This window comes from Falco cherrug, chromosome 14 (assembly GCF_023634085.1).
Source record: "Falco cherrug isolate bFalChe1 chromosome 14, bFalChe1.pri, whole genome shotgun sequence".
NCBI lineage: Eukaryota > Metazoa > Chordata > Aves > Falconiformes > Falconidae > Falco > Falco cherrug.
This window is the reverse complement of record NC_073710.1, coordinates 8668710-8694677: the sequence shown is the minus strand read 5'-3', so window position 1 is coordinate 8694677 and position 25968 is coordinate 8668710. Positions and strand designations below refer to the sequence as shown.

At 41.8% G+C, this 25968-nt stretch overlaps 2 protein-coding genes across 3 annotated transcripts; one reads left to right on the top strand and one right to left on the bottom strand.

Moving 5' to 3' along the window:
• The first annotated feature begins 52 nt into the window (after positions 1-52).
• LOC102053254 (borealin-2-like) lies at positions 53-7740 on the top strand. 2 transcript variants are annotated; one of them, XM_055726259.1, is made up of 10 exons: positions 53-264; positions 669-797; positions 1756-1796; positions 2140-2200; positions 2878-2942; positions 3742-3809; positions 5192-5230; positions 6316-6448; positions 6714-6800; positions 7588-7740. In XM_055726259.1, the coding sequence occupies exons 1-10, from the start codon at positions 135-137 to the stop codon at positions 7633-7635; spliced, it is 801 nt and encodes a 266-aa protein (XP_055582234.1). In that variant the 5' UTR covers positions 53-134; the 3' UTR covers positions 7636-7740. The 2 variants fall into 2 exon arrangements, with proteins under 2 accessions (XP_055582234.1, XP_027668974.2); XM_027813173.2 differs by lacking the exon at positions 53-264 and adding an exon at positions 477-579.
• A 3074-nt stretch (positions 7741-10814) lies between these two features.
• Positions 10815-22946, bottom strand: DNAJA2 (DnaJ heat shock protein family (Hsp40) member A2). Its single transcript, XM_055726258.1, has 9 exons — positions 22751-22946; positions 19824-19883; positions 18644-18867; positions 17242-17322; positions 16795-16928; positions 14892-15088; positions 12399-12543; positions 12101-12228; positions 10815-11586 (listed from the first exon to the last, which is right to left on the bottom strand). Exons 1-9 carry the CDS (start codon positions 22826-22828, stop codon positions 11398-11400), a joined length of 1236 nt encoding a protein of 411 aa, XP_055582233.1. The 5' UTR covers positions 22829-22946; the 3' UTR covers positions 10815-11397.
• Between the last annotated feature and the right edge of the window lie 3022 nt (positions 22947-25968).

Below are 25968 nucleotides of genomic sequence, written 5' to 3'. Positions count from 1 at the left end.
CGGGGCCGCCCGCTCCCGCCGCCCCGGGAGGGTGGTGTCCGCCGGGGGAAGGGAAGGGGAGGGGAGGGAGAAGCCCCGCTTTTACTAAAGCTTCCCGGGCGAGGAGCGGCGCGTTTGCCCCGCGGGTGGCAGCCATGCCCCCGAGGAAGCCCGCGGGCAAGCGGCGCAGCACCGACTCGGGCGTGGAGCCCGGCCGCGGGGCCCTCTCGCAGGAGAAGAAGGACCAGCGCATCGCACTCTTCCTCAGGGACTTCGACCAGCAGGGTAGGGTAGGGCGGGGGAGGGACCTCGGGGCTGCCCCGGGCGGGCACAGTGGCGGTACCGGTGGTGCCTGCCCTGCCGGCTGCTTCCCTGCCCGCTGAGGGAACCGCGGCTCCGGGCCGGGGCGGGGAGCGGGGAGCCGCTCGCCCCGTCCCGTGAGGGGCACCGCGCCCAGCCCGCGCCGGGCCGGCTCCGTGGCGCCGCCGTTCCGGCAGGGGGCGCCCTGGCGGCGCCGGGGGCCGAGCGGGCTGCAGCGCCCGGTGCGGGGCCCTGGCCCTTCCCGCCCGGGGCCGCGGGTCCCAAGTCCGATTATCCCGGGTTGGTTTGAACCCTGTTTTGTAACGCAGCCTACCAGTGCTTGGGAATCTGTGACACGTATGGCAGTAAAAGCCTGTTTTGTTTTAAAGCCAAGGAGAACATCCAGGAGATGAGGAAGGAGCTGGACTCGCTGCTGCAGACGGCCGAGAAGGCGTTTGCCGTGGAGCTGCTGAAGATGCCGGTTGCCGTCAGGAAGATGCGGAGGAAAGACCTTCTCGGTAAGCGCGGGTGGCCCGCGGCCCCGCACGGCCGGCCCCGCACCGCCGCGGTGTGTGCGAAGCGGGTATAGGGTCAGTGGGTGACACGGTACAGAGCCTGGAGCCTTCTTTTGTGTGTGCTTCTAAGGCTTATTTATGTGGCTTATTTAAAGCCTGAAGAGAGGAGGCATCATGACAAGGCTGGCGTGTGCTGTGCGTAACAATTCAAGCACTTCTTCCCACCAGAATCTGCGCCTCCAGAGATTTTGTCTTTCTGTTAGTCCCAAGTCTGTTGCTGAGCCGTTCTCATCTAGTTGTTTACCTGCAATGACGAGCAAACATGTTTAATTTTAACCTCATGTTTACACAGCAGTTTCAGCTGTGGTGCACAGCCAGCATCAGTTCCATGCTCTGGTGAGAACTGATGTTTCGGAATCCACCTTGCAGCTGGAAATTGCAGGGGCCGCACAGAGGCCAAACCGAACTCTTGAAGAACTTTTTACTGTATGCCTTTGCTGAGTATAAATGTCAGTATCTTTCTTGAAAACTTATGCCTAAAATCATTACCTTTCAGCAGCACAACATAGGGGGCTTTTTTCTTTCAATTCAGGTTATATACTGCGTGACTATGCTTAGTATCCTTTCAAAGATTAAATGCAGTGAAATGTACATAAAAGCATTACCTTTCAGCAGCACGACATAGGGTGTTTTTTTTTCTTCTTTCAATTCCAGTTATATACTGCGTGGCTGCACTTAGTATCCTTTTGAAGATTACATGTACTGAAATAGCCTAAGATTTATTGTTGTTTTGTAGGAGTGACTGTCTTAGGCTTGGATCCTGTTCAGATGCAGCATGTATGTTAGCTAAGGTTAACTATTTAGGGAACTGTAATCCTGAATTACTTGTTCAGCTTCATAGCACGTAAGGTAATTATGTGAGTAATTGTATGTAAACGAGTTATACTTTCTTGAGTTACAGACTTGCCAAGAGGGGAGGAAGTGGCTCTTGCTGCTGCAGTGGTAAGTGTGTGTTTTCAAATTTTGTCACAGCTTACAGAATGGAAGTCTTCTCTCCCTGCCATAAACATTTCAGGCAAATTATTTTGCTTGGCTGTCTGTTTACATAGAAGATGATATGAAAAGGCTAGACAGCCAGCTATGGTGCAGTTCTGAATGTCACCTAAAGCTTTAGTGTCATCTGCTGGAAGAAATCCAGATGTTTCTGAAAAAATAAACTGGTATTTAGCCAATCTCATTTCTGTCACTTCCTTTTATGCCCACTTGGTTCACTGCCTTTTGTAGAATAATATACGTTTACTGGGCAAAAACTGCTGACTTTCCCTTGTTGGATAAATTTTTTTAGACTGACTGCTCTCTAGGAGACGTACCGAATCCAAAACTGGTGAAGACCAACAGCAAAAAAGGCAAGTCAATCTATTAATATATAGCTTGTTTGTTAAATGTTCAGGTTTTGTTGTGTGGGTTTTTTTTTTCCCACTGGTTTGGTCTGAGCATTTATAAAGTGAGTGATAAGCCTGAAGTATACGAGAGGAAAAAGTGTATAGCTAGAAGTACAAGATACAGGTCCCCCAGCATTCAGTGTGGAGGATGATGAGCTATGCTATTGTAGAGGTACTTCAAAACATGAGATAAGAGTTCCTGGCCTTTGGTTTGTCACTGAAAATGGTGAGAAGAGACATATTTAAGTGACTTGTCAGTGCTTTATGGTATAGCAGGAGAGCTATGAAGTTTATCCCGGTTTTCTCATATATTTGCCTTTGACCTCCTGCACACTGAGGTTTCTTAGGAAAATAGTTTCTCTTCATACACCAAAGTATGCAGTAAGAAGGACACTACCACTGAAATGCAATTCTGTTTTGTCTGGGTGTTGAGGGGTTATGTGGTGTCTTTTAATGTGTGTCACAATGTGACGAAGACACATAGTTTGCTTTGAACCCTGTCCCAGGTGAATGACCGTCAGATAGCAGAACCGATACATAGCTGTCGGGGTAAACAGGCTTCAACCAAATCCCTTGGAAGCAGTGTTTTTTGCTCTTCGTGAGATTTTTATTTTCCTTGTCTTTCTAATCTCTATTTCTAGTTAAGGTAACTACAATTGTTGAATATGAAGATGGCAAGCATATTTCTGCAAAGAAAATCTCTAAAGTAAGTTTTTTCTGAACAACCTAACAGTTCTGACCTGCTGTGAACCCTGCTAGGTCCATGAGGAGACAGGCCAGTGGCCTGCTGTTTCTTTGAAAAATCAGTTGGTTTAAAGTCAACAAATTTTAAGTTAAGCAAGGCGAAACTGTATAGTAAGTTAATACCATAATGAAACATGATATTTGAGGTTCTGGTAACTGATTTCACGCAGACTTGCATATGCTGGCATAGTCATTCTCCCTTGACTTCCCAGTAAGTTTTAATGGTTTGTGGAACCATGTTTTGTTGACTTTTTTTAAAAAAAAAAACATGCTCAACTTCATGTTTTAATACATGCTCTTCTATATTTGAATGACTTGTGCGTTCTTGTCCACCTTGATCCTTAACCAAATAACACAAGTGTATTAATGTTATCACCTCATACCATCTGTGCAACGGAGTGTCTCAGCCAGACACTGAAGTATGTAGCAATATGACAGCCAAGACAAAAAGATTATATGTGGAGTCACAGGCGTTAATTAATTATAAGAGGGCTTAAAAGCTGGAGGGGTGTATATTAGGAAGGTGGTTGTTCACACGGGACTTCAGTATGGACAAAAACATTCTGACATTATGAAACTCTTGTTTGGAATGTCTATTTGCCATTTTATCGACGCGCAGAACTATATAAAAGGCAGCACTATGGGGCTTAAATGTTCTTTTTCAACCGGGAATTCTTACAGTATAGTTCCCTGGAAATATATTATCGTTTTGCCTTAAAACGCCACTTCTTTTAACTGTGGTCTCACATCTATGTTTTCAGACTTCCAAAACCAAGTCGTTGGTTTCATTGGCCTCTGGTTTAAATAGTGAACTGAACCATCTTTCTAGGTAAGACTGACCTTGATAGCTTATTTAACTCGCCTGAACTTATGAATGCTGAATAAAATGCTTTTCAAATAAAGTAGCTGAGACTTGAGCCCAACGGGAATACAGTTGATAAAGATGTCTTCCACACCACCACAAAACATCTGATTCAGGTTATGAACTCTGAACAAAAAAGCACCCCTAGCTGGGGAAGGGAATGTAGCTGTATCTCGCACTCACTGAATGGTGCATAGTTCTGAATATATGTAATCAGCAGAGAATTCCAAACAATACTTAATGGAAGAGTGTATGTCAGGGAAACATCTTTGTTGCTGTGTTAGGACTAATGAATTGTTCTGCAACTTTTCCCTGTCATACATAGCTGAAAGGGAGGTGTCATTAGCAGAAAAATCCACACTTGCAAAAACGCCTTAAAGCTAATCACAGTCATGATGGACCAAATTCAAGTCTCCCTATAAGACCTAATGGCTTAAAAAATTGGTGGATACCTGCGTGAAAATGTTTTTGAGAAGCTCCTGCTACACCTACAGCTCCAGTGTACATACTTGTACCCACTGGCACTTACTTTGATACATTCAGTTTGTCTTCAGGGAAATGCAATTTAAGTAACATACTGGTGTTTAATGTGCTTAAAAGAAATAAAAAAGAATCTTAGCCAGGTTTAGTTACTTTCTTGAACTGGGATTAGAAAATTATTGGCTCAACAAAATCCATCTGGAGAAGGCTGCTTTGCCTGGGGAAGTCTAACCTTTCAGGTTTTGAAGGTTGCTTTTATTCCAGTATGTGAACACTGGGCCAGAAACACATGCCCTTACAATATCTCCAAAATGTGTGTGGGAAGAGGGAGATGAGGAAAGAATGAGGTAAACTTCTGTCATCGAGATTTCTGTGAACTGAGTTAAAATCCAAAACTGGAAAAAATTTGTTCTCTGCATTCAGGTCAACCACACGGGACAAATATTGTCAGAACTAATCTAGAAAAATGAATTCCTGCTGAAAAAGGAACTTCCCAAGAAACTTTTTGCACACTCACATAGAAGGCTGTGGATGTTCCCTTAATTATACCCAACTTCGGTATTGCAACCCTCCCTCACCTACTAACTTAATCATTCTTTCATTCTGCTACGGTGGTAGGAGGGTTTCACGTGTATATATACTAGATCTGTCACGGAGCACTTCAGCATTCTGTAGTCCGCCTTCTGTCCATCTTCGTCCTAGCTAAACTTTACAGTAGAAGTAGATGAGGAGGAAATGGAAAAAAAAACCCAAAACCACACAAAAAAACCCCAACAAACAAAACCAATAACCTCTGTGTTGTTGGTTTTTTTTTTTTGTCTGTTCACTCCTCTGCAAATGTGACTGAGGCCATTCTCTTCTGATTGCAGTGCCGCAGATTTCAAAGCCACAACAAAGGTATCCAAAAGGTAAGGGGTTTTTTGTCTTGTTCTTAAGAAATAAATTTGTTAAATACCAAGACACTATGTATCTACATTAATACCAATCTAGATGGTAATTAATCATCAATCTAGATTTAATGGATCTTCTTGGTCTGCCACTAAATTTGGTTGTGAGGATGTGAACCAGTCACACCTTCTGCTTTGAGTGTTTACTTATGTTCTCATGGAGGTACAGGGCTTGGTGTCATAACTAAGCCAGTTTAAAAAAAACCCCAAGAGATTTGGAGTGTAAGTTCTATTCCCACTCACTTTGTTTTTTAAAGGTTTACAGCTTAAACTAATACTTGGAGCCCAAGTTTGATTAAAAAGTCATACTGCTGTGTTCTAAAAGCCAGAAACAACCCCCCAAAAAACCCCAATCAATGAGAGTCATTATAATTTCTTTGCATATTGAACAGTTAAGGTTTTCAGTTATTATTGTTTCCCATACTCTACAGAGTCTGGTTTTGGCAGAAGTAATCAGCTGAAATGAGGGGTTAAAAAATTTAGCAACAAATGGGTCAGGAAACCAGCAAATGGCTTCGTTTCACCTTGGCCTGCTATCAATGTCAGACTAAATTTTTATTTTTTAAGTGGAAGAAGAACAATTGTACCATGAAAGAAACTTGGGAATTCTGTATGGCATTAAGGCATGCCCTGTACCTCTGAGAGCCAGCAGCTTTGGTAATTCTTGGTATCTCCCTCTGTAGCAGACAGACAGAGCACACATCTTATCTTAAACCCTGAGGCATGAAGTTTCCTCTTTCCAAAACTGTAAGAATTCACTGTTGATATTGGAGGGTGGATATTATTGTTACCGAGTGGTCCAAATGTCAGCTTGCTCGCTGGCCTGTAACACAGGCTTATGAGGCTACTATAGTGTTTCAGGGTCATAAAATGTTACTCAGTGGTGCTAGTAAAAGCTGCTGGTGGTTGGATTTCACGTAGTCTTCTGGTAGAACTGGAAAAATTTAAACATTTAAAAATTTAAACAAATGCCTTTCTATAAGGTGCGTTTGCTTCATGCTTGAAAATTTCCTGCAGAACAACATTTTTTTTTTTTTGTATTCTAGTGCTGGATTACAACAGACTGTCTCAAGAACTGTACCTACCAGTGGAAGAGCTCAAGGAATGTTACCAAGAAGTAAATCAGTACCCCAAGATAAAACTGTTCCATTTGTAAACATTCCCCTGGCTGATGGAAAGGTATCAAACTTTTTTTTTAAAAAAAAAAAAAGAACAACCCACCATTTTCAACTTAAAGTAGTTGACAAACTGTGACTAGTCTGATAGTGATAGCTTTTGCCATCCCTAAATGAGTTGCTGTTAAAACAAAAAATGGTTGCTTAAGTTCTGCAGCGTAGCAGGGAAGCACATGATTTTCAGAAAAGCTGGTCATGCAAGTAAAAACTTTCAGAATAGTTTTTGTCTTAAAACTGTTTGTCTTAAAACTGTTTTTCTTCATGTTTAGACTCTTTGTATGGCTGGTGGAGAGCTCCATAATATTGATGTGCAACTACTAAATCAAGATACAGTACAGCATATTCATAACTTAGTGGTAAGCTTAAAACTAGTAGGGTTAAATTTTCAGACACCTAGTCTCAGGTTTTCACGTCGGGTACTGTCATGAATGCAGATTCTAAGTGCTTTTAACTCTTCTGATGTTAAGCCTAAATTGATTGGCATAAATTGGAGGGAATAGGGCAAGGGAGGAGCAGGGAGGGGAGAACTGCTGCACACAGCGTGTAAAAGTTAATGCACTTAAATAAGCATGTGCGGTTTGGTAATTGCCTGGGAGGTAACAGAAACATGAATTCTTCCTTCTAGATGGCTCTGGTGTCCCTCTGTCTCATATTCACAAAGGCTTACAAAGCTACAGCTATGTTTCGGTTCTTGTTACAATCTCGCTATTATTGTATGTCCCTTGCTGAGTAAGAGCTATACTCCTGTTAATTCTCTGGTGCAGTTGAACAGGAACTGCCTTACCTTTGGTTCAGGGAAGTAAATTGTTGGGAAGTGAAGTTGAACACAACTTTGGAGCACATAGTGCCTGACTCTTCTCAAGATCAGTGTACCTGGGCTTCTGGTGAAGTCATGTGCAGCACCAGCAATCTGTCTAGACATAAGAAATATTAATCAGTTTACAGTCTTTTAGACGTCAATGCAGCTATTGGAGTCAAGCCAAAGGTGTGCAAGCTGTTTTGGATTTTATAACATGGACTTGCCTCTGTAGGTAGACGGTGGAGGGGAGGGAGTGCTTGCTCACTGCTTGCTTTAACAGTAGTGACTTTTTCTTCTGAGTTCTGTTCGTTCGCTTGAACTGAAATGAGTTTTCCCCCCCTTAGAGTGAGCTGACTGTACTGTGTGGAAAGGCGACAGCTAAACCAAGTTAACGGAACTGCCTGGTGCCTTCAGAATATTCACGCAAGGTCTTGCCTGCTGCCTCTCAAGTGTTTAGAGAATGTCTATAATGTCTTAATAAAGTTGTATACTGCCCAGTAAGTGGTTTTATATAAAAAACTTACAATGTGATGTGTGTTATTAAATTCCTGTTACCTCTGTGAAGGATACAAAAGCGGAACAAAATTCTACTTTTCCAGTACAATGAACAGTAATAGGTTGTGTGTAGGCAGTAAGTTTTAACTGATATTCTTAACAGGACACTCTGGGTTTCTTTACATAATTAATTGTAAGTATAGAGCTCTTAATGTCATTCTTCCATGCATGCCAAAGCAGAATGTAATGTTGGTTTATTACTTGTGTTTAGTCTTCCCGGTATGGATTTCAGCTTAATTCCAGAGTTAAGATTCAAGGAGATCAAAGTTTCTAAATTCTTGAATAATGTTTCAAGGCATGCAACTTACGTTCTGTGTGGTATATAGGGATCTGACACAGAAATAAAACTTCCTGTGCTGTGACAGGACAGCAATGTGCAAAATGACAGGTTGTAACCCAGACTTACTGTAACTTGTGGTGTCAACCTGATTTTTCTAGTAGTGATATACTTTGGAGTAATTTGTAGGAAAGGTTTTGACATCCTTGCAGGTAACTATGTCAGTCCAGCAGTCACTCTGCTGTGGGCGCTATTATTATGCGTGTAGTATTTTCAGGACTGGAGGATGCACTTGGATTTTACTCGGCCAGTGGTGATTTCAATTAAAGTGTTTTCACTGTGGTCAAGGATGGTATGAAAGACTCCCACATTCTCAAAACTAAAACATTAGTTTAAAAATGAAATGTAGATTAGTTTTTCTTCTGTTCTGCTTCCACCTTTGCTTGCTTGAAGAAACAAAGGTCATAAGTATGACACAAGGAAAAAAGAAAGCTTTCCAAGGCATGGGAGATGACTGCTAAAGAATGTGACTGCACTTCACACTTCTGTTTGCCTGAGGCTAGAGTGGAAGGTTATGGATTAATAAACAAATGACAATTTTTCTATTGCATCCTGTTTAGAAGGCTGAGGAATGCTGCATGTTAACAGGTCTTTGACATGTTTCATATTTTTTCATACAGGAGTAGTCTTCCACTGATTAATTCCAATTTCTTTGCCAACCTATTTTTCTGAAGAATATAGGCTCATCCTTGATGTGAAAAAGCTGAATCTCTTTTTCACTGTGTCTTGTAAATAAGAACATTGTGAACACCTTGGTAAATTAAATGCAAACAAGAGGACAGAGATTACTTTCCACAAAAGTCTAGGCCGGTTTTACTCCCTGCATACACAGAAGCAGCTATGTCAAAAAAATAACCTAGAGAGGACTTCTTGCATATTTTTTTTTTTCCTTTCACGTTCTTGAGGCCAATAGTGAAGATGTAAGAAAGTGGCAATTAAAAATTATTCCAGTACATTTTCTTCTTGCCCCACCATACAAAATACTCCTTTGGTTATAGTACCACCTTTAACAGAAGTAGTTAAGTTGCAGCTGTTTATTACTGAGAACACTCAACTAATGTTTATCTGGTTACTCACAGGATAGGTCAAGTCACACTGGCCCACTTAAAGCATTAATAGCTCATGTTAAGCATTAAGCTTCAGCAGTAAACTACTGAAGAATTAGTAACTGCAGTAGTATGTTACTTGCCACTTAAATATTGAAAGCAAGACAGTAAAGACTGAATTATGTGAAGTTTTTCTACGCTACAACTTTGTGAAGGGATACCCTCTTACTAAAGCAGGAGATACACAAGGGCAACTCTCAGGAAGCAGCCACTCATTGAAAGATGCTGCTGTGTGGAGCCTAAATTAACACAATCTCAGGACTGAAACAGAACTAGCCTAACTCACACTACAGCATGCTCAGCTTCCCCTCCACCCATCCATCCTTCAGCATGCTGCCCAAATCATTACCACAACTCCCTTCCTCTAGAACCCCTGAATAAAAGCAATCCTAAACTATGGAGATAAAAGCAGCAGACAACTGTTTTTATTGTTGAAGCATTGGAGGTTAAGATGACTGCCTTCTTGGAGAAATTAATCAGGAGAAAGGACCAGTATGTAACCATGCCTTCAGGTTGCTTTTCATGAAGTTTTAATAAATGAAAATAAAAGATTCACTAGATGAGAATGCCACAGCATAAGTCATCAATACTGAAATACAGGTCAAACAGTATTTATTCTTCAGTTTTAGAGTCTGTAACAAGGATGTTCAGCAACAGTCAAATGCCAGTGCCTACCCAAGTACACAGAAACCCTTGGAGTTTGTCCCTCCAACCTCATTGGTAAAGCATCAACAACTATCTGAGCAATTATTAAACAAGTCACACTTCAGATTTGTAAATAAAAAGTAGAGGCATCTTTCAACTTTGTCACTTCAACAGGGAGAAAAACCTTACTATAGAGAAGCAGCTTACCAACCAGAGTTCATGCACAGTCGCTTAACATTGTAACAGAATGCTTAGATAACTGTACCCAATAATTAAATTTAAGGTCACATTTGTGCTTTGTTGTGGTACTTTTTACCAAGTAAAAGCATATAAAAAGGAACAGAACTGAAGCTGGAGAACTTAAATGTCTTAATAGTCTAAATGAAAACTACTGGACAAGTAACAAAACCATCTATGCTTAGTATGTTTCCAGGTAAAAAACTTTTTGTCAAGTACAATACTCATCTCATTGTCTTTACAAACTGTGTTAATTCAACCACAAGTTGCCAGGCATAACATTCATTTTTACAAAGTGGTTTGTTGTTTTTTTTTTAACTGGAATTACTTCTCTGGGAAGTCAGACTGAATCAGGCTTTGAACTAGATTCAAAAGCCAAGAGAAAGACACCATTGTTTTGGGATTTAATCATCTTCCTTTAAAAGGTTTTGTTATCTTCTGATTGAAAGCAGATACCCTTATGTTTTCTTCATACAAAAGGGACACGGCTGCAGCCTTCCCCATGCCCGTTTAGGCATATCTCATTTCAAGAAAAACTTTTCTATGTGGCACGCAATTGTTACCTAACTGCTACCTAGTCTGAAAGCAGCTCCAGCCTCCCTGTTTACAAAATGTCTACCATCTACATAACCTCTTCATACACAGAATAGTTAAAGCCACTGGAAAATTAAGAGTTACAAGGCAAAAGAAATATATTATACACCAACTGCTTTTATTTAATTTCAGAAACCGTTCACAAGATGGTAGAAAAAACTTACAACCACTTCTAATTCAGTCTTCCATTGTTCCCAGTCAGCTCTAAACCCATTATGTGCAAAGCCCATTTACCATGCATCTAGATGATAGATACAGGCTATGAAATTCTTTATTCTACTTGTAGCAGCTTATGCAGGTGCAGCCAAATACCAAGCCTCAGGACAAATTTTACACAAACTTTACAATGTAGAATTTGAATTTAAAATATGGAACTTAAAATCTACACAAAACTGGTAAAAATCAAGCACAGATACGAGGACAAACTTAAAACCCATGTGAAAAGGATTCTCGTCTTCCTTTCAAGTGCTTTATTCTGCTACACAGTCAAAATGAAGATGTAAGCTTGTGGTTAGTTTAAATTACACTCTGTAGATACTATAGACCAATTTAAAAGTTACACATACAGCAATAGATGTCCATTGGTTCATCTGGATTACTTACACAATCCAGCTGGATTGCTGAAAACAAGTCAGGCAAAATTTGAAAGAAAATCCTTGTGCAACTTTTTAGACAAATGTTTACTGATGGGCACACTGTACCCCAGGTCCATGATGGCTGCTTTCTTCATCAGAACTATCATTATAAGCTTCACGTCTCTGGCCACCACCTGAACCACGAGTGGTATCAAATTCCTGAAGATCCACCTCTTCTGCGTCACCAATTACATTGGGAAATTCTGGTCTAGCTGGCAGAAGATCTTCAAGTTCCTGCGCCAAAAAAAGAAGCGTATTCAGTACTGCATCTACAACTGCTAAATGAAGTGACCATTTTCCGACAACATCAAGACTTCCTCTCAGAGCAGGTCTGGTTTAGAAGTCTAAGCTGATGTAAACCTTGAAGTGCACACTCATTCCAAAGTATCCAAAGTATTTTTATCAACTGGAAGACAGCCCTTAAAGAAAGCCAACAGCTCCACATACCATCAACCAAAAGTGCAATCAGTAAATACAGTTGCACTCTGAAAACTTATCACACAGCAGCAGGAAGATGCTTCCTCCTGCCCTCATCTGCCAAACAACTGCATAGCTCTTACATACAGGTTCCATAAATTCATATTCCAGTGGGTATTTTCAAGTCACATGTTGCCCATAAACAACGTTAAAAGAACAAATGGACCTGCACCTAAATTTAAGCACTGAAAGCAAGCATGAGGTACAACACACACACCTTGCACACGCTGTTAAATAAGACCATCACATTTATCCTTGAAAGACTACTTACTGAAAGCTTTTCTGGGCTAATCCAGTTATTTTCAGGAAACTGAACGTCAAATTTAATGTAGAGATCTCCCTTCTCAAAAGGATTGCGATACTGTGGCATTCCCTCGCCTCTGACTACGCGAACACAACCTGTAATTCAAAAAGAAGCAAGCTGGAGAGCGATGCTTCAGAACAATTCTTTCTCTACACAATTCTCTTCATTTCTCTAGCCTAGGTTCAGTTCACAGGACAAGAATGAGATTAAGTGTTAAAGAACCACAAAAGCATAGTCAAAGTAGTCCTTATCAGGTCAAGTTTACCTGGTTCAATTACTTTTCCAGGAGGATATTTAACCACAATTTGACGTCCATCAAGGTGCTTAAATGTGAACTGAAATCCACACAGTGCTTCAACAAGTCCAATCTTGTGCGTCATATGCAAGTCATTCCCATCCCGCTGGAACACCTATAGAACAGAAACAGGAGATGCCTTTTCTAGTACTATGATCGTATCTCCACCAGACTCATTATTTACACTTCACTATTATTTATCCTTAAAATTCAGTGTTAAAGCAACAGCTTTTATACAAAATTTACTTGATTCCGTTAATTCAAATAGCTTAATATGCTTGGAAAGTTTGTGCATGATGAGCGTCATGTAAGATAAAGACAAACCACAGTACCTCATAGTATGTAAAGTTCAAATTAAACAAGAAGGCCTGTATTAACAGCAGTGCTGCCTTACCCTCTAGATCTTCCACGCAAGTGCCATCGTTTAACCCCAGCCAGAAACCAAGCACCACGCAGTTGCTTGCTCACCCCCCATTCCCAAAGGATGGGGAGTAGAATTGGAAAGGAATGTAAAACTCGAGGGTTGATATAAGAAGAATTTAATAATTCAAAGAAAACAGGAGGAACAAAAAAAACCCCAAACAGTAAAACAATAATGATGACAATAAAGAAAAGGCAGAAAGGGACAGGAATAAAATCCAAAAGGAAAAACAACCAAACCAACAAGTGATGCACAATGCAGTTGCTCACCACCCACTGACAGATGTCCAGCTAGTCCCCAGGCAGCGATCTCCAGGCCCCAGTCAACTCCCCCAGTTTATACACTCAGCACAACGTTCTATGGTATGGGGTATCCCTTTGGCCACTTTGGGTCAACTGTCCTGGCTGTGCTCCCTCCAAATTTCTTGTGCCCCTCCAGCCTTCTTGCTGGCAGGGCCTAAGAAACTAAGTTGTCCTTGAGTTGGTATAAACATTACTTAACAACAACTAAAGACACCAGTGTGTTATCAACATTGTTCTCATACTAAATCCAAAACACAGCATTCTACCAGCTACTGAAAAGATCCCAGCTGAAACCAGGACAACAAGCAACCTATAAACAAAACTTAAAACACTTTGACACTACTTCCCCTGCACTGGAGCACAAACCCCCCCCACATGTGTGTTCCTCAACATTAAACTCGTTAGCTGAAGCAGATACGCGTGATGACTACCTACAGCAGGGCTTTGATCAATTAGTCCACAGCTGTCAGTAAGTGATCTTTAAGCCCTATCATTCAGGATTCTTAAGCAGTAAATGTAAGCTTTATCCACTGGCAGAACCATGACTCCCACCTCAAGGGAAATTTTACGAACACGAAAAGTCTCACTAAAAGTCAGTCTAGTTTTACTCACTAGAACACAAGGTACAGTATTTTTCAGCATTGTTAATACTGTAAAACTAGATGTAGTTCATTAGAAGACTAAGAAGGGGCATCCACCATCTGGAATTTGATGCTGTCATGCACATCTGACTGTTCTGTATGCTTACAGGCTGCTTCTCCATTATCATTGTCAAAATCAGCTGCGATGCCACATTTCAACCAGTATTGCAGAATAAAGTGTAAAAAGCTACACAAAACTGATCGACAACTAGCAGTCCTTGACACAGCTTTGAAAAACTTACAAAGTACCTATTTTTTAGATAACCAGTGTTATATCCTTAATATATCACTGGAATTTAAATATGTACCCAATACTATTCTTTGTCACAACAGAATTTCTCCCCCCCCCGCCTCCATTCCATTCAACATTTTTTGCAGAATGTAACACACAAACTATTTCTTACTTCATCATAGTAATACCTGTCCTTTCCAAACAAAAGCATTCAAAAATTAAAAAAAGCAGTCACCTCAACTGTCCTGAGTTTTAAATACAGAGAAAGATTAATTGCAATATTTAATTCACAAGTGCAATGTATATACTCCAGAAGACACTAAGCATAAGCCTTAAACTAGTATGAAATAATAACGTTCCTTTGTAAAGTGAATTAGTAACATCACCATTCTGTGTTTTATTGCCAGAACCACAGTAGCAGAAAGAGAAAGCACCGTCTGGGAATTCTAAGAATTCCCTGCCGTGTCACAAGACATTGGGGGGGGAAGAAAAGAAAAGGAAAAGAAAAAAACCCCACAACCAACACTTAGCATTTTGTTAGCATCACAAGCAAAGCAGACAGAAGTTAACATCCTGAATGGCTCTTTACTGTCTGCTGTACCAAAGCCAACCTGAGCTTATCTGAGAAAGCTACCATTAGCACTAGGAAGCACCAGAATCTGCATGTCCTCTGGCTACAGACTTGCAAATTTTTTTCTGGCTCACCATGAAAGCCATGTTACTGGCTACAAATCTATTGAAAGCTATTCACCATCTCTCCCAGAGCTGCAACTATATGAATTATTTTAAAATGAACAGCCATCCTATCACTTCAATATTAAAGACTAGGATAAAAGGCATTTAAAATACGATCTCAAAAAGCATTACCTCATTCTCCTTTTCTTGGAGTAAGAGGACAATATCACCCGGTTCCACACCTGGAGCCTGATCTGCTTCGCCACTGAATGTAATTCTTTGCCCATGCTTCATGCCTTTGTCTACATGGACTTCAAGTATTTTTACCTCTTTGATCACCTTCTTCCCTTCACATTTTTTACAGCGGTCTTTTTCATTAATTACTTCACCTGAAGAAAGACACAAATTTTGAGTTCAGATTTCCGTATTGTTGCATCTGTTTCTGAAGAAAAACTATTTTGAAGTAAGCTCAAGAATTCACGCAACACAACTAGTAATTCAGATGTTGCTTTATGAATTCCTCACAAGAGAAAGCCAGGCTCAATTTACGCTACCTGGGAGAGGGGGGAAGTAAAAAACAAACAGGAGCTGGGGAGGGAATACAAAGCTAGGCATAACCTTCAGAGCTGTCTTAACAAGAACTCTGAAAAGTCAAGAGTGCTTTAGAGAAAGGCAAAACAAGACTTTGTCTACAGCTTCTAGTGCTTCTTAAGTCTTGAACTGGCTCCAGTATCCTTACCACTCAACTTACTACTCTTAAAAAAATTTAACAACCTACTTTTCCATTCCTTGTTACGCTGGAGGACAGCAGCCGCAAGAGAAAGGATGAAGCTAAACCAAACTGAAGCATCTCCCTCCCTTAAAAGTCAGAACACAAATTTCAAACTATTTAAATGAATTGCGAAAGTTTAGTTCCAGTTATTAACAACAGTAAAAAAAAGGATTACCGGGTTCTGTTCACCGACAGCCACGTTTTCCAGTATACCACAACAAAGTACTATGTAAATGCAGCCAGTAGAACCAGAGTCTGGCATACAAAATGCAGCTGGTCAAATCAGTTTCATTCAAGAGCAATATACAGGTTTTTTCATGGAAAGGATCTAACATTTTCTGGCACATAAGGCATTTCACTTTTATACTCTGAAACTGAATAGTTTTTCACACTGTCCATCACCTCCAGCAAGGCAATTACTTTTTTGAGCAAACTGAATGATGACTATCCAAACTGGCTTCAGTTCTCTCTTCTACCTCACGTTTGTTCGGTTTTTTTCCAAGTAAGCTATTGTCTTTGTACACAGTAACTAAAATATTAGGCCACATGCACTGTACAACTTCAGTACTTATTTCCAACGTTGGTCTAAGTGCCACAAGCAGATGGACTTGACTTAAAATTTTCAACTTGCCAGCTTAAACCACCTTTCAGTGAAACAAAGCATAACATCACGATGCAGTTGAAACTACTAAATATGTAGGTTATGTAAACTGAAAACAAGACATTCTAAGACAACACGTATGAAATGTTTTGACTAGTCAAAAAATACAACTCTAATTTCCAAGTACTGTGAAGAGTAGAATCATCCACAAGGTGACGTTACTGCTGTGCAAACTGCAGAGGATCTGGAAAGGAATCACGTGAAGTGCAGATCACGTGCTGAACTTGTTCCCCCAAACGCAACCTATTCAGCAAAAGCCATCTTCTTAATTTGAAAAGTTAAGAATGGAAACCTCAAGTTGGATTTTAACCTAAACCTGTCTTTGGATATTAGAGGACTGCAAAAAGACTAACATCACCTAAAACACAAAATCTTGGGTTTTATTTTAACACAAGCGTAATAGCAATAAGCAATATTCACATTTAAATTTTTTAAAGAACAATCAATCCCTACTCTTCAGGCTCCCAGGCTGCTTTTCAGTACATTAAACACTGTAAATCTTGCTGCTGTTCCGAGTTAAATGATTCCTCCACACAGACATAAGATTGAAACCCAGCTGACTAGATGGGAACAACGCAGTCCTGGCTAAGTCCCTCCTAAGATTCAACTAGGAAGTTAGACCCAACTAAATGCATTTAGTAACACAGAATAGCTTGGCCTACCTTCTCCATTGCAGTCAGAGCATACAGACTGCATCTGCTGAACCATTCCAGGAGCCAGCTGTCTGATCATGATACGTACACCTCTACCCCGGCAAGCATTACATTTCTGAACAGCTCCGGCCTTCCCTCCCTGCCTAGAATAGAAAGCACGAGTTGCACGAAAAGTAAGGTTTTCAGAAACATATGACAAAAAAAACCCCTACATCAGTAGGTTAACATGCCTAACTGCACTGCCAATTATAATTAGGTTCTCTCCTCCCCCCTTCCCCCCTAAACAAAGCCCTTGAATAGTTCCAGTTCCATCAACAGTATCATTCAAGTTCAACAATTTTCTAGTCTGAAAGCAGGCTCCAGTAAGTCAAATACTGATAAAAATCTGACATAGGAGATGCTTCATTACACTACACGCCAACAAAGCAACCAGAGAACTCAAAAATACAAACTTACCCATTACACGCACTACAAAGGACATTCTTGCTAAGCTGTAGTTTAGTTGTCTTTCCATTATACAGATCTTCTAAAGAGACTCTAAAAAATAAAGCATTTCTCCTGGGTTATCATTCGACAACTTATTTTCCCCATGTAACTAAAATACTTGCCTAGGACAAACTAAATAAACCCAAATCTTCATAAAAACTCTAAATCTGCTATTAAAATAAGATTTTAAAGCACAACTTTAACTTTCACAGTCATTAAAAACTATTCCATACATATGAATATACACACGCAATCCTGAACATAAACCAGAGAGGATTGCTTGCATTTCTCAATAGGAAATAAGCTGATCCAGCATGTTAGTTTTTATTATATAGTGATAAGTTGATTTTTTTTTTCCAGTTGTAACCAGGCAGGTGATAAACAAACCTCTCTAGACAATATTTACATCATGCATACCTAAACATAAATACAGAATACTTACTACTCTATCTACTGTATTGGGCTTTCCTCATGAAATAGTGGGGAGGATTTCGCCACTTATTTCTTTACATTTGTTCCTGCTTCAATTTTTTTTTAGAACCACTAGAATACACTATCGAACTCCAATAATTTTCATACATTGATACTTCATGAACACTTTTAGTGTTTCTCCTAAAAGCATGTTAGTAGACAGAAATTTTAATTCAATGTATTGAAAAAACAGTTGCCTGGCATCAGTGTTTACAAATAACAACAAAACCAAAGCTAATTAATAATACAGCATGCAGTACTAGCTACTAAACTAAGCAAGCATGTAAAAGTAAACAGACTTCGCTAAGCAGTTCGCCAGCCTCAGGAAAGATACGCCTTAAGGACTTCGAAAGGACCTGCTCAGCAGGCAGAAAGCCAGTCACGATTGCAAGCAAACATGTATAAAACAATCAGATGTTACACCCAAGCATCGCTTAAAACAAATCACTAGCAAAACCAAACCCGCCACACACACACTTTTCCATTAATTATGCAGTTCCAACTTTAGTTGCAGCTGGTGTCACGCTATGAATCCAAGTCAACTTAAGTCTTTCCAGAGCCTTAGTACCTCTGCTTCCCTGAGAATCCAGCTGACGAGTAATACTTGGTTATTAAATGTGTTTTCAGATTAGAAATTCCAAACATAATTAAGGAGCAAACCCAAGGAAAATAATGCTAACAAAGTATATACGGGCTAATAACCAGGCAAAGCAAAGTATCAGGTAGTCTGCAACACAAACCAATCATAAGAAGTAACTCAAGAGGACTGCCTTCTGGGCTACATACTACATGCAAACTGCAGAATATCTCAAGTGAGAAGCATATAAAGAACATAAACCACCAGAGTCAGGTACTGATCAGGAAAGCTTGAAAGTACAAATTGTAGTATCAAGGTACTCACTTGAGCGGATGCATCATATCTTCTCCTCTTCTTCTACCATTACGACTTCTACTCTGACCACCCATGAAATTGAACAATCCACCACCAAAGATATGGGAGAAGATATCGTCCATTCCACTGCTTCCACCACTACCTTCTCGAAGACCCTGTTCTCCATATCTATCATATAACTCACGTTTCTCTGGATTTGACAATACTTCATAGGCAAAGCTTATTTCTTTGAACTAGAAATGGAACAGAGTCAAAACAGTGCATGATAATTTAGAACTTCAAGGGAGCATTTTACTACTGTTTCTTGCCCAGCATGAACAACCATTTCAGAAAGTACGGTTTTCCATCCTTATTCTAATACGCAAGACTTAAAAGTCAGGCTTGGGCTTCGTTGTGCTACCTCTTAAAATGAAATGACATTTTATTGCAAAACTTCATTGACTTTGTTCTTTACTGTGCCTAGCGTAAGACAGTTTTCTTACAAACAAACAAAATCCAACCGAAGAAGAAACCCCCCAACTATGCAGTACTGCAGTAGCCAGCAGGCAACACCCCCCCCCAGTTGCATACTAATGGAAAAGACTGTGAGATACGTTAACGTATTTTAAGTGCCTAACAATTGAGCAACTTACTAAAATGTGTATTAATATGGTTGTCCTCATAACAAATTCATATATTTTCATAGTCATCCCTGCTCGTCTCTTAAGCAACCATCAGAACTTCAGTTCTGTTAAAGAGAACCCGCAGAGTCAATTTAAATGACTTTTTGAATTGCTATTAGCATAACAAATCAAATTCAACTTCCCAGATAGTAATTTGTTCTATGCTGCAGCAGTTTCAAGAACCTCCACATATACATTTTTCCAGTTTGGAAAAACTTGGAAGACTTCTTTTTCAAATACCTACATCGATGTCAATGCCAGCTGACATCACCTCAACAGATGAAGAGAAGCAGTTCTTCCCTCAGCATCACCTTCTCCACCAATTTGACTCAGCCAGCTGCTGCATTTTTTCCACAAGGTACAGTGGTAGATTTGAGATTGGGAAGAAGTAGACAAGATAGGGTTCCCTCTCACAGCTGTTTTTTTAACAACTTGTAACAGCAAGCCCTTAACACCTGTATTGGGTTCCTTGGATGCTACCCTAATAGCAAAATTCAGGAATTAAAAAAAAATAAAATAATTCTTACTTTGTCGCCTGCATTTGGATTCTTATCAGGATGGTACTCCTTGGCCAGCTTTCTGTATGCCTAGTTGAAAGAGGTAAAAAAATTAGTTTAGATTTTGATTAATCAGTTCTTTTCTGAGAAACTCAAGTAGCATCTTCTGGAAGAAAGAAAAACCCTAATAAAGCAAAGCGAGAAAATGAGTGGTTTTAAATCACCCATACATTCAAGTGATACATAAGACATTCTGACACTGCTATATGCATAAATTAACTACACTTGGACTCAAACACAACTATAGCACACAATAGCTAGAACTAGTTTTCCTGCTTATCTTCATTAACTCACAGGAAGAATCACACTGGACCTTCATTAAAAAGACTCACTCTATAGAAACCACTCAAAACCTACAGTGTGACAATTTAAGTTTCAACCCATTTGTCTTTCGCTTCAATCACAGCAATGCATTAACAACAAAATGGCTGCCTCAGCCTCTCATTCAACCCTATCTGTCAATCCTCACAATAATAATTTTATTCTTCCTACCTATCAATAATGGGAGATTTCATCTCACTTTGAACGAAGTATGTGAGTAACATGTGTAGAATGTACAGATAATAGGTTTTACTGAAATTCATTATTCTAAAACAGTAGGAGGAGTAAATACAGCCAGATGTCCAGAAGAGATTTTTCAGAACGCCTTTTTTTGACTACTACCTTGACTCTCAGGACCATTTTTCTACAGCAGTACCTCATCTGTTTTGCTTATACTTTAGAGGATCAAAGCACATAACAGGACAGACAGAGACCTTTCCTACAGAGTGTTTTTGACAGGAAGGACCTCAACTCTTCCCCCACTCCACCTCAACACTCTCCATTAACAATCAGGGGACAGACATTAGTAAGTTACATGGCACACAGTCTTTTATTTTTTCAATTATACATATAAAAATCTACAGTGATGCAACTGCAAACAATTGGAACACTGGTTTTCAAGAGTGGATTTTTCAAAAGCTCTGTTTCTGTAGAGCCAAGCATCTAAACTAGCTCTTTAGAGCTACATTAAGAGAGCTTTACACACAAAGCTTTATAGAGATCACAATTTTGCATTTTGTACTGGAACAAGGAAGATTCCTTTTTTTGTATCTGCACAGTTACTCCTCTTCACCGATTATCTGGAAACACTCCATATTTCTGCATGCAATCAAGAAATAAAAGTTTGATAAGGAACTAACAAAACAAACCCAGAACACTGATATTACAAGCCGAATATATGCTGAACCACAGCACGCGTTAAGAACATACGCCACAGGTCTGGTAGGACAAACCACCCATCAGTAACAAAGCATAATCTTCCACAAACCTACACATTCTGTAATTATAATGACAGATTTCCCCCTACGTATTTCAAGGAGTGTAACCAAGTAAAACACCTAACAGAACAGTGAACTGAAAACCTATGTATCATTATCTAATCAGGAAAAAAGAAGCCTGCATGGCGTTCTTTAAAAAGAGAAAACAGTCATGTCTTTGCTGATAACAGCATTCCAGTTTAGCGCAATTCTTAGGGACTACCCAGGGTCCAAAACAAAGCTACTACTCTTTATGTAATCAGGAACAGATCCAGATTCAAGGTCTACACTGGCACCATATTGCAACTTCAATAAAAGTTAATTTAACTAATCAGTGATAAAGCCTGTTCTCTTGGCCCGTTTTGACTAAACTATTACCTATTTGTTTTCACTTTCCTGCACTACTATATAGGTTAAAACATGAGATTAATAAAGCATCCGTGTAACCTCTCAGTGACAATAAGATATAGATGAACTTCTTTCTGTTAGACAGTGGAAAACTTTACATTCCAGGGTAAATCTAACCTATAGCTATTAATATTGAGCAACACAGGTTATCCGAATGGCAAACCGCTGTCAGTTCTTCATTCTCACAGGACACAGAAAACTTTTAAGAAATGCAGTAAGAAAAAATATATTCTAGTTGATCGCATTGGGTATACAGCATTATCTTCTCACCGCACGCTTTCCACCTCTTAACGCTATTTCGACACTGCAATTGCCTATCCCTGCACAAATTAGGCTACCGCATGCGTGATGGGTAACTCCGAGCTGCTAATACCAGCACCACCCATCAGCGGAAGCAGGTCACTGCTAGTAAACTGGCTAGTTAATTATCCCCCCTCACGTGTAAATGGGCATCGAGCGCTTTGAGAAAAACGTGGTTGATGCACGACGGAACGAAAGGGACACAGAGAACTGTCGCACCGATGACCCGGCTCCAAGTTTTCACCTTGCTCCTTTGTTTACCTTACCTTGCGGCTGCGGGGCCGGGGGGATCGCACACACGGGCAGAGCGGAACCTCGCTGAGGCCCACACGTGGGGCAGACAATGGCACCGCTTAGAAACTACTGGTCCCTCACGAGGGTTTCTACCCCCAAAAAGCCTTTCACCGGCCGCAGCGACCGCTCTGCGCCTGCGGGGGCGAGCCGGGCCCCGCCGGCGCCCGGAGCCAACGCGGGCGCCGCCGGCGCCAGGGCCCCGGGAAGCACGGCCGGGCCCCGCGGCTGCCCCCTCCCGCCGGCGCCCCCTCCCCCGGGCCCTGCCCGCGGCCTACCCCGCGCCGGCAGCGCCCGCCCGCAAGCCAGGCCCCGGCGGCGCGGCCTACCCCGGCGGGCTGCGGCGGCACCGGGCGCCTGTACCGGGCGCCCTCGCCCGGCGCCGCACCCTTCCCCCCCGCAGGCCGCAGCCAAGCGGACGGGCGGGCCGTCGCCGCCTCCAGGCCGCGCTCCCCGCGCCCAGGACCTGCCCCCAGCTGCCCTCCCCGCGCCACCCGCCTCGGCCGTCCCGCGGGGCCCTGCCCGGCGGCCAGCCCGCCCCCTCCCCCGCAGTGCTGCCGCCCGGTCTCCCCGGGCGCCGCCGACGCCCTTCCCCCGCACCTTCTTCAGCTCGTTGTCGGAGGCCCCGGGCGGCACTCCCAGAATGTCGTACAGCTTCGTGTCGGCCACGTTCGCCATGGCGGCAGCGGACGGCGGGCGCAGGCCGGAACGGGCCGAGGGGCGGCGAGGGCGAGACCGGGAGCAGGACGAAAGCCGCCGCGACGTCACGCGCAGGCTCCCGCGTCACCGCGCCGCGCCGCGGGAGGAGCCCGCCCGCCCCCTTCGCCGGCGCGGCCCCGCCCCCTCGGCCCACTTCGGGCGCCTGACCCAGTTCCGGCGCGGCGCGGCAGGGGGCGCTCCTGTGCGGGGAGGGGTGCGGAGGGAGGCGGTGCGCGCCGCCGCCCGCCGCCGCCCGCCAGCGCCGCGCGCGGGAGGCGGGAAGAGGCGCTGAGGAGAGGCGGGAAGAGGCAGGATGGATGCCTGCGGGCGCGGAGGCGCCAGGCTGTCTTCCCCGGGCACTGGGGGGGGGATAGATCCCGTTTTGACGTTTATACCATCGTTCCGGCAAAGAGGAACGTCGCACGTGAAAACAATAACCTCAGCTTTCCTCCCTGCCATTTCGGAGCCCCAAATTCCACCGCCTGTGTGCGTGCATCCCCAGAGGCCGCTGCCTGGTGTCGTTTCTCCTTGCTCCTGATGTACGGCACTGAAGTTTATGGGGCGAGGGGCACCCACCTGCTGTCTAACCTCAAGCACCAATGTATGTTTCTTTAGGGACATATTGCTAAGGCTTCAGTAGTTATAAACAGTATTGGTACCCATCTGCTCCATTTTTGTGTTTTGCTTCACTTCTAGCATCTTAAAGAAAGCACTAGTTGCTATGCTAGGCCTAAAGTGACTCACAGGAGCAAAGTGTACTTGAGTGGCACAGTGGCCCTGAGGGCCTATAGTTAGACACCACTTTCGGCAGGCAAATAAAAAGCCAGTTTGTGTCTAGTAAGAAGTTTTATCCCTCAAAGCCCAGCCAAGAGAGCAGCTACTGAGCTTCTCCTCAGGTGTAGTTTACTTGGTCATTAGTCCCTTGTTAGGCAGGGGGTGCCGGAAGGCTTTCAAAGCTGTGGCAGGTGGCTGGCTGAGGAAGGGGGGGATGGGGTCCTTGTAAGAGCAGAAAACAAAGAAGACCTTGGTTTCTCTGTGGATAAGTCTAGAGCATGCTTTGGAGAGGGTGCTTTCTGTGAAAGAGGTGAGCAAAGCCGAGCCTGGAGGAGAGTCTACTGGGAACAGATTAGCAACTTGGCATGTGAGAAAGAGTAAAAAAGGCTCTTTGAAGTGATGAATGGATTTGTGGGGATAGAAATTTTAATAAGCTCCTTGCCTGAGGAGAGCAGATCTGTGCTTGAAGGCTTCTTCCCTCATCATCTGTAGGGGTATTCTTCATCTTTAGTTCCTTGACGTAGCTTGTGGTTGCGATGGCTGTTCTGGGAAATCCAGTGCTGGTGGTTTCTCTGCACCTTCTTAGGCTGGTGTGTATGGGGCCTTAAACTCCATCATTGTGTTTATTCATTTTGGCATAGTCTGATTCAGTAGGTGATTGAAATACCTACTTCGGGTGTTGTAAGTGTGGCAGTAGTCAATAGCTCAGAAAATGCAGACTAGTTTTGGAAGGAGAAAAATAGTGGCAGGGCAGACAATAGCTACTGGAAGGACAGTCACATGGAATGTAGTTTTTAGCCGGGTTGAGAGATGTACAGAAAGAAAAAACAACTTGCAGGGAGAGGTATGTTTTTGGAGTCTGTGTGTACAGCCTTTGGTAACTGTATGGTTCAACATGTAGCTAAAACCAGTGAGGCTTCACAATTTGATTCACCTGTGTTTTGCACTACTTGGCTTCATCTTTTATTTTGGCAAGGCTGAGTTCAGCTAGCTTTAAAAACTGTCTGGCATGCATACTTGGCTTAACTATTTTGGATTGTGCTCACTTGCAGATTGATATGTTTCTAGAAAAGATTTTCTTTGTCATACAGGATTTTCTTTTTAGCTGGCAGTTTGGTAAGAAAAGTTAGGAGTGTGTGGAGGAGTGCTTCTTTGCCCTACAAGTCAGACTTGTAATCTTAGACATTAAGCAGAATCAACAGGACTAATATAAACAGTATTTAAAATACCGTAGGATACCATTTATATGTGTCTTTGCATTAAAAAAAAAAAAAAAAGAAAAGCATCTGAAGGGTAAGCTAGCTCTAATCAGTGGGGTGTCATTCTTCTCTGTGCCTGTAGGGATGGAGTTCACCAAGGATATGATTCAGCCCAGACTTACCTGTCCTGTGATCTAAGTGGCTTGTTTGCAACTCAAGCCAGAACATGGGCCAGACTGATGGATGGTAGGAAGGGTAGGTGAACTTGGTGTGTCAGCTTGAGCCCAAGCTAAGGAGGCAATTTAGAACCAGTGATTGTATGCTTCCTTCTCCCTTGCCAAAACATTCCTGTTACTACAGGTCTGTTCTGTGTCTTATATGACCAAAACATGCAATAAGTAACAAGAAAACTCCTCTGGGATGAAACTTTACATTTTCTCTTCAAGTGGAGCTTAAGAATCACAGGCTTGGATGATTAACTTTTTATTAAAATGCAAATGAATAGCAAAGTAGAGTTTTGTCTTCCTGCATACTGCTTTTACAATTGACTTGTGAGTTGTACTGATAGAACATGTTAGTCATGCAGCTGAAATGTTGTGTCCTCCCCCACTTTTTTTAACACTTGCACATTGTCTTTGTTTTCTTTGTATTTTTCCATCTTTTTTATTATTTCCCTCTTCCTCCAGGCAACAGGTTTTTCATTTAGTTTCTAATGTTATTATCATACAATGTGATGAAAAGCCATTGCTATATGAAGTTTTGTTTTTAAATAGACTGCACAATTCTTAGCTCTTCAGGGTCATGTTTTGGCCTTACATAGGCACTAAAAGGGACCATTCAAATTCAGTTCTTGTTTCAGACCTTTTTTGCATTTTTTATATAAAACAAATTTAATTTTTTTTTAAGATGAAGCATTGTAAAATGCTTCCTTAGAAGTCAAGTAAGTATCGATTATGTTTATCACTGAATAATTAGGAAGAAATCAGTTTCAAGATACTGCAAAAGAAAAATTCTGCTGCACATTCTATGAAAAATAACAGCTATGTAAGAAAAAATCTTCATTTTAAAACAGGTCATGAGAATTTTGTCTACTTTTAATTAATCATTAAGTGGGTTTTGTGTCTTTGGAAACATTAAAAACATTGT